General features: G+C 50.1%; 1 protein-coding gene across 3 annotated transcripts in view; it reads left to right on the top strand.

The window, feature by feature from the left end:
• ARHGEF18 (Rho/Rac guanine nucleotide exchange factor 18) overlaps positions 1–8,634 on the top strand; it is a 94,668-nt gene that overhangs the window by 12,706 nt on the left and 73,328 nt on the right. For all 3 annotated transcript variants that reach the window (XM_027085719.1, XM_027085718.1, XM_027085717.1), the window contains exon 2: positions 3,544–3,665. In XM_027085719.1, the coding sequence (XP_026941520.1) occupies positions 3,544–3,665 (122 nt within the window). The remainder of the gene's footprint in view (positions 1–3,543; positions 3,666–8,634) is intronic.

Here is an 8,634-nt window from a genome sequence, read left to right as displayed (position 1 = left end):
ATACCAGGATCAGGGCTCAACCCATGACACCAGGATCAGGAGTCAGTACATGACATCAGGATCAGGAGTCAGTCCATGACACCAGGATCAGGGCTCAGTCCATGACACCAGGATCAAGGCTCAACCCATGACACCAGGATCAGGGCTCAGTCCATGACACCCGGATCAGGAGTCAACCCATGACACCAGGATCAGGAGTCAGTCCATGACACCCGGATCAGGAGTCAGTACACGACACCAAAGTCAGGGCTCCGTCCGTGACATCAGGTTGAGGTTCAGTCTATGATGCTGGGTTAGGGGCTCAGTCTGTGACACAAAGTTTGAGGCTCAACATGTGACACTGAGATCAGAATGGAGCCTGTCATCAGGGTCAAGCCCGGCCTGTTCCTGGGTCAGAAGCTTCCATGCAAAGCATAAACTCAGCCCTGGCCTTTCACCTTTAACCTTTGGATCCCAGACTCTTAGGGTCACAGATGCAAGGCACAAGGTTCTGCCTCTGGCCTCTACAGGCTGCAGGAGGCCTCAGGCCTCTGTGAGGTCCCTGCCCAGGGAAGCAGACAGACCCTGCATCCTCTCCTGAGGCCCCCTGGGGCCTCGGCTGAGGGACGGGATGGCTCCTCCAGGCGGCTTCCCCTCCCCTTCCAAGCTCCCATCAGCCTCCAGGACCCAACCCCGCATCTGGCTTTTCTCGTCCTTCACAGCCCGCTTGTTGTGTCCTATATTTCCCTGAGTCATAGAAGCTGCCTCACGGGAGATGCAAGGTTGAATGAGGGCAGCAGAACAGAGGCCCTCAACCAGGTTGGGAGAGTAGCTGGGAAAGTAGTGATGGTTTCTAGAATATTCGCAGTGATGGGAATTCCCTGGCGGTTCAGTGGTTTCGCTTTCACTGCCAGGTCCGGGTTCCATCCCTGATCAGGGAACTGAGATCCCACAAGCCATGTGTCGTGCAACCACCACCACAATCCATTTTAGAACATTTGCATCACCCCCAAAAGAAATCTGTATCCTTTAGTCATAGCCCAGAGTTTCCCATTTCTCCCCAGCCTTAGACAATCACTCATCTATTTTCTGCCTCTATGGACTTACCTATTCTGAACATTTCATATAAATGGAATCACATAGCATGTGGTCTTTGGTGGCTGACTTCTGTGATGTCACATCATGTCTTTAAGGCTCATTCATGGTATAGCAGGTGTCAGAACTCCATTCCTTCTTTTTTTTTTTTTTTTTTATTTGCTGTGCCGTGCGGCTTGTGGGATCTTAGTTCCCCAACCAGGGATTGAACCCCAGGCCTTTGGCAGTGAAAGCGCAAGTCCTAACCACTGGACCGCCAGGGAACTCCCAGAACTCCATTCCTTATTATGACTGAATAATATTCCACCGTATGGATGGACCACATTTTGTGTATCCATTCATCTGTTTATGGACATTTGGGTTGTTTCCACCTTTTGGTTATTGAGAATAATACTGCCATGAACTGTCATGTACAAGTTTTTTGGGTGGATCTATGTTTTCCATTCTCTTGGGTATAGACCTAGGAGTGGAATGGCTGGGTCGTATGGCGACTCTATGCTTAATTTTTTGAAGAATTGCCAAGATGTTTTCCAGACTCCTTGAGGTTTTTATGCCCATGTGATACCTTTTCATTCATCTGTTTATGAAATGTGTTTATCTCTGCCTTGGCTATTTTCTGCTGTTCTTGCTACCTTCCAAAAGCCCCAGCAATTTTGCGTTCACAATTTTGTATTCGTTTTCTTAAAGAAGGCTCCCCAAATTATACACCTGTCAGCACCCCCAAAACTTGGGGCAGTGTTTGTATTTACACAGCTGGGAGGAGAAGGAACAGAAGTGGGTACAGACAGCTCACCCCATGTTAGGATAGAAAAGGACAGCCTCACCCCTTCCCCTCTACCAGCTGCAATGGTTATAGGCAGAGGGGCCACAAAATAGATCACCCCACCCGCACCCTTTGGAGGGTGAAAGTGGGCTACTGTTAATCATTACTTGACCCGGTAGCATAAACCAGGACTGTCCCCAGCAAGATGAGACATGGGGTCCCCCAGCCACAGGGGACCCAAGCTAAGGAATGGATGAGGACCTAACTGCCACTGTCCAAAGGCATCGCCATCCCTCTCCCCACCCCCACCTTGGCCTTTCCTGAAACTGCTATCGTTCTTACCGCAAATGTGCTGTTCGGTCTCTCTGGGTATCACCTCCATTGGATTCCTCGCCTCCACCTTCACCCACATCCTCCAGCTTCACCTCCAGGCACTCTCCCCTCAGCTCCCTGGTTGCAGCAGGACCCAGGATGTTTTTGCAGGGGGTGTGGAGGAGCGAAGGGAGTCCAGATGCCAAGGCAATGCAGTGCAGTGCAGTACAACACAAGGCAGTGCAATGCAGTGCACAGGAGAGAGGCACCGTAGATGGGGCGGTGGACGAAGGTTTCTGGAGCGAATAGGATGAGGTCTTTAGGCAGGCGGCCCTACAACAGGAATGGGGGTCTCTTAGGCAGTGGGTCCTGCAGCGGCAGGGACAAGGCACAGGAGGAAGATCCTGGTGGACACCAGTGGCTGGACCAAGACATTTGACCTTCTTCCTGCAGGCGGTGGGTAACCTACGTGGGGATTCAGATACGCAGGGGTGACGCGCTCTAGTTGCAGTGTAAGGGGCAGCAGGAAAGAGTCGGGGGTGCCTGTTTCTCCCTCGGCAAAAGGCTCCATCCAACACCCAAGATCAAGCCAGGGCACCCTCCTGACCTGGAGGGAAGGAAGGTGACCAAGCACCCCAGGATCGGGCCCTGAAAGGTGGGCACCATCACACCCACCTTCCAGGTGAGGAAACTGAGGCGCAGAGAGGTGACTTCCCCAAAGGTGTGCAGCCATTAGGGGCAGGTCCAGGCAAGGACACAGTCTGGTTGACCCCAAACCCCTTGTTTTCTCCTCTATACCATGCCACCCAGGGGTCCCTGGAACTCAAAGTAAAATATAGGGACAGAGACAGCCTGAAGTTCTACCATTAGAGACCCTCTAAAGGTGGGCACTGGGTACTTGCATTTGGTCTTAGGGACCCATGCTAGCAAATGAGGGCTTCTTGCTAGAGCAGGCATGACAAATCGATTTCATCTCATGGGCTAACTCAGATCAGCTGGAGACGGCTTCCAAACATGATGCAGCGGGAAGCGTTCCGAGGGGACCATGGCTCAGGAAGAAAGAGCCCTGGGATTGAATAGAAATGTCTGTCCCAGGCTCAGCATGAGTGGTGTCGAGTGGTGTCGCGTATGTTGGCTTAAAGAGGGAACTCCCTGGCGGTCCAGTGGTTAGGACTCACTCTTTCACTGCCGATGACCTGGATTCGATCCCCGGTCAGGGAACTAAGAGCCCACAAGCCACAGGGTGTGGCCAAAAAAAAAAAGATCATGGGGACCATCCTCCCCTGCCATCCCATTTTACAGATGAGAAAACTGAGGCCCAGATGCAGCACTCAGGCCCTGACTCTTCAGGCCTCCCACTCGGCCGTGACACCTTGTCCCTCCTTTCCCCACAGGCTCTGAGCCCAAGCCCTATGTCCAGCCCTTTGACTCTGGAGCTGTAGACTCAACCTCCAAGAGCAGCGGTGGACCCTGGAGGCCTGAGGACCCAGACTTCCCCGCCATGGAGGATGAGCAGGCATGTGTCTGACTGCTGAGACGGGCAGGAGCTGATGACGCCTGCAGCAGCAAGTACACACTTTTAGCACCTGCAGGAACACTGTGTGCATAATTTCAGGGAACTCTCCTCAAAACATGGCAGAGTAGTTCTTATCCCATTCTACAGAGGAGGAAATGGATGCTTTCTGGAACAAGAAGAGGGAGGGTGGGATGAGTAGAGGGGAGGGTTGATGGATGGATGGAAGGAAGGAAGGATTGACAAAAGAGATGGATGGATGGATGGATGGATGAAAGAATGGAGGGAAGGGAGGGAGGGAGGAGGGAAGGGTGGCTAGATGGGTGCATGGGTGGGTAGAACAGTCAATGAAAAAGGAAGAAAAAGCTCCCATGGGCACCTCTGAGCTAGAACAGCCCTGCAGAGTGGTCCTAAATCAGGCTGAGATGGCCAAGCCGTTACGTCCCCACATCAATCAGTCGTGGCCTGTGGACTGCCCAGGAAGGGATGTATGTGACTTCCCAGAAGGAGACTGACAGCTGACAGCCATCTGCTGGCAGCCCTCCTCCAGCATCTGGGGCAGCCCATTCTCACTGAAGCGGGGGGTCTGGGTGGCATTTTATAACACCCACCACACTAAGGAAGGAGGGTCCATTACAGTCAAACCATATGTAGGAAATGCTGTGTATCTGCCCCTATCATTTTACAGAGGAGCATACTGGGGTCCAAGCAGGAAAAGAATTGGCCTAGGTGTCAGGGAGAATTCAGGGTAAATGAAGACAAGACCAGGACTTAAGTTCAGCTCTGGACCTTCCAGGGCTCTGGACCTCTTGGAATGGGAACTCTGGGCTGCAGGCAATGGGGCAGATAGGATGGCAATGGAGGAAGCGTGTACCTGGAGAAGCAGGGAGCCCTGGGTATATACGGGGAGGCTCTACCCCACCACCACCAAATATGCCCCGCCACCCACATCCGTGTCCTTATCTAGTTGGTCACCAGAGCTGGAAGCAGCAGAAGGCAACATCCTTGCCCTTCCTTCCCCAAGCCCTGTGAACACTACATCTGTACAACCCTCAATTCTGTCCATGTCTCTCCTTCCTTCTCCACTGCCCTGGTGGAGGCCACTGTAATTGCTCACCCAGGTGATTTGCACAAGTGTCTTCACTGCTCCAACAGCCCTGCCCCTGTCCAAGCCTATGTGGGCTCTGCATCTTGCATAATCTTTCTGAAGGCAAATCACAGCCCCCTGGCCTCCATACCACCATTGTTTGGAACTTAGAGATTAAATCCTTCCTTGGCCTACCAGGCCTGCTGATCCAACCCCATTCCCTCCCCCACACAAACCCCTTCAGCCATAAGGAAATCTTGCCAGTTTGCGGGGGAAGCACCATGAGCTCTCAAGCCAGCAGGCTTCTGAACATCCTGTTCTCTTAATGCCTGGAATGCCCTCACCCAGAGCCTCTACCTAGCTAATTCCTACTCATTCCTCAGGGCTTCCCTCACTGTCACTTCCTCCAGGAAACCCTCCCTGATTTCTTCCTTCCTTCCTTTCTTTCTTCCCTTCTTCTTCCTTTCTTTCCTTCTTTCTGTCTTTTTGTTTTTAAAACATTCAGTAGGACTTTTCATTGAAAAAGATATATATACTGATAAGATGTAAATTATTTTAAAATATATGCAACTTGACCTATATAGCCAGCTCAAGAAATCATTTACATGTCACATAGACACTATTTTATGTGGTTGGAAGTAGGGTTTGGGGGTTTTATTTTGTTACGGAAACTGTCTAAAGATGGTCTAACCTGTCCTAGTTGAGTTGTCCTTCGTAGATTTTGCACATCAATGATTACCCCAGGGTTTGTCCCTTTTTAAAAAAGGAATTTTCTATATGATCTGGCTTAGACTAAATCTTATTTTTCAAACTTAAAAAAATTAAGTTTAAAATAATAATAACAAAAAAGGGATTTTCTAAGGATAACTCCAAACCAGAATTCCTGTCCCTTCAAACAGGGTCAGCTGGCCCCCCTTCAGTTCTTTTCCAGCCCATTTTCTAGAACATTCACTCATCCTTGATTATAATCGCTGGATTTAGTTGTCAGTCTACTCCAATTAGCTCCATCTGGCAGGGTCATCAATTTGCCCAGAGGAAGGGCCCCGACTCCTGAAGTATAAAAACAATAACCATGGTTGCAGCAACCAATATCTACTTCCATCGATCGAGGGCTTGCAATGTGTAAGCATCATCTCATTCTACCTGCCCAGCAATCCTACAAGAAGGCAGCATCACGCCCATTTTAGAGATGAGAAGACTGAGGCCCAGAGAGGGTTAGAAACTTGCCTGAGTTCACACTGAGCTAATAAAAGACATGCGAGGGATGCAAACCTTGACTAAGGCCTTTCTATCATTCCAGCCATCCGAAAACTGTCTGTCCCTGTTATTTATTTGCTCTTTTGTTTGAAATCAATTCCCTTTTTACACGATGAAATGGAACCAGAGAAATGATATGCTTGAAGTTGCTTTGGTGTGCTATTTTTTCTTAATATACAAGGAGATAAATAACTATTTACATTTTTAAAAAACGTGGACCCATGTACTATCTCAATCTGCACGCAGCAAGTCCTTTGGTAGAGTGGGATTCCTGGGACATCTCGTCTCTGGGTCTGCCATTGAAGGGGGACCCGTCCCTCAAGGTTCCCCAGGGTTCCGGGAGCAGGAACCTGGATTTACTGTATCCTCTCTGGGGCATCAGGGCCAGCATACAAATGTATAGGGAGATGCCTGGGAAGGTCCTCAGTGGGCCGGCTCCCATTTCTGACCCAGGAAATGTTGAAGGAAAGATACAAGTTCCCCAGCAAAGGACAAAGCCCCCTCCCTCCCCCCTCCATCTCTGTACCTGCCACAGCTGCCCACCATCCCCTTCCACCCAAAGTTCTGGCGGGGTTCCCACTTCTGCCTCCTGTGAGGGAGGCCAGATAGGAGAGGGAGTGGGGAGGGCCCGGCCCAGGCCAAGAGGCTGTCCTGATGTATTTATATTTATAGGAGGATGAAAACCAGAGAGGCAAGGAAACTTTTGGGGCCGTGGCAGAGGAGACAGGAGTTGGCAGAGGTTACCGAGGCACCAGGGATGGGATTGGAGTGATCTCGGGAAGGCTGCCGCTGAAGTCATAGGAGAACCGGGGGAACCTGGACCAGCCAGGGCCAGAGGTGTGGGTTTTTTGGACGGAGACTGAAGAAGAGGGACCCTGGTATATGAAAGATACAGGGAGGAAGCAGCAGGCAGAGAAGAAGCAACCAGGGAGGTTGGGGGGAGAAAGATCAGTGGGTGCAGGTACTTCCCTGGCAGTCCAGTAGTTAAGACTCTGCACTTCCATTGCAGGGGACATGGGTTCGATCCCTGGTCGGGGAACTAAGATCCCACATGCCACGCAGTGCAGTCCCCCGCCATGGCCGGGGTTCAAAAAGCCAATCAGAGAATTGCCGCACGATCCAGCAACCCCACTTCTGCAGATCTACCCAAAAGAGGTGAAAGCAGGGACTCAGACAGACATTGTACATCCCATATTCATAGCAGCATAATCTACAAGAACCAAAAGGTGGAAGCAACCCAAATGTCCATCAAAGACTGAATGGAGAAACAAAATGTAGTTCTGTTTATATCCATACAATATGGTCCATCCATACAATGGAACGTTAGCCTTTAAAAGGAAGGAAATTCTGACCCATGCTAAAATACGGACGAACTTGAAAACATTATGCTAAGTGAAATAAACTAGACACAAGAGGACAAAGATTGTATGATTCCACTTATACGAAGTCCCTAGAATAGGCAAATTCAATAAGACACAGTAGAGTCGAGGTGACCAGGGGCTCAAGGAGGCGAGAATGGGGAGTTACTGTTTAATGGGTACAAACCTTCTCTGGAGGAAGATGAAAAAAGTTCTGGAGATGGACAGTGGTGACAACTGCACAATAGTGTAAATGTACTTAATGCCACTCAGTTGTATACTTAAAAATGCTTAAAATGGTGAATTCTATGTTATGTATACTTTAAAAAAGAAGGAAGGTGTCAAAACTGTAGACAGCTCCAAGTGGGGGAGGTGAGAGAAAAAGCCAGACCCTGCATAGCTCTTCCACCCTCATTCCACGGCAGGTGTGGACACTGCCACCTGCGTCCTGCCAGCCAAGATCTGCAGCCGACCGAGAGCGTGGCTCTTGGCTGGCAGGTGTTTTCCACTTTCAATTGGCTGCTTCTCTGAAAATTCCCCACACCAAGTGTTAGCAGGGACCTTCCTGTTACCCCTCCCCTAGTAAAGACTGGCCATGGCCGGCCAAATGGTCCAGGGATAAATAGGGTTGCAATATTGAGCAGATAAAATTAAAGGATGCGCAGTTAGACTTGAATATTGTAATGTTTGGAATCTACTTACACTAGAAAAAAAATTCGTTGTTTGTATGATATTGGAAGTTCACTGGGCTTCCTGCATTTTATCTGGCAGTCCTATCCTGGGGCCTCTTATAGAGCTCATGAAGGGGGCCAGGTCTGCTCAGTGGGCCCTTCAGGCCACCAATTGGGACAGTCCATCAAGGGCTGCCTGAGCTCACATAGATGTCTGGGGTCACATCTCAGGGTTGGTTTTGCATGGAGCACTTGTAGAGGACTTCCCACCTACCCACAGAACCCTGTCTGAGGACAGTGCTAACAAAGGCCTGGAAAAGGACAGTCCCTGTCCTGCAGATCCTGACAGCCCAAAGGAGGGACACCTTATTTAGACTGGAGGAGTCAGGAAGGCAGCCTGGAGGGCATGCCCAAGCTGGGTTTTGACGGGTGAATAGGAGTTCACCAGGCTGCCTCTGGGTGGCTTGGGAGAAGATGTTCTCCAAGGAAAGGAAAAAGCAGGTGCTCTGGGGGGGACATAAATGACAAATAGAATGACTGGGAGGGAGAGAGAGGAAAAAGAAATAGAAGAGTAACAAGGGTAAGAAAGAGGATAGAGC

The sequence above is a fragment of the Aethalodelphis obliquidens genome, unplaced genomic scaffold (assembly GCF_003676395.1).
Source record: "Aethalodelphis obliquidens isolate GAN/ISIS:26980383/991018 unplaced genomic scaffold, ASM367639v1 scaffold53, whole genome shotgun sequence".
Lineage (NCBI taxonomy): Eukaryota > Metazoa > Chordata > Mammalia > Artiodactyla > Delphinidae > Aethalodelphis > Aethalodelphis obliquidens.
The sequence above is the reverse complement of the archived record's forward strand: the minus strand, read 5'-3'. Positions and strand labels throughout refer to the sequence as shown.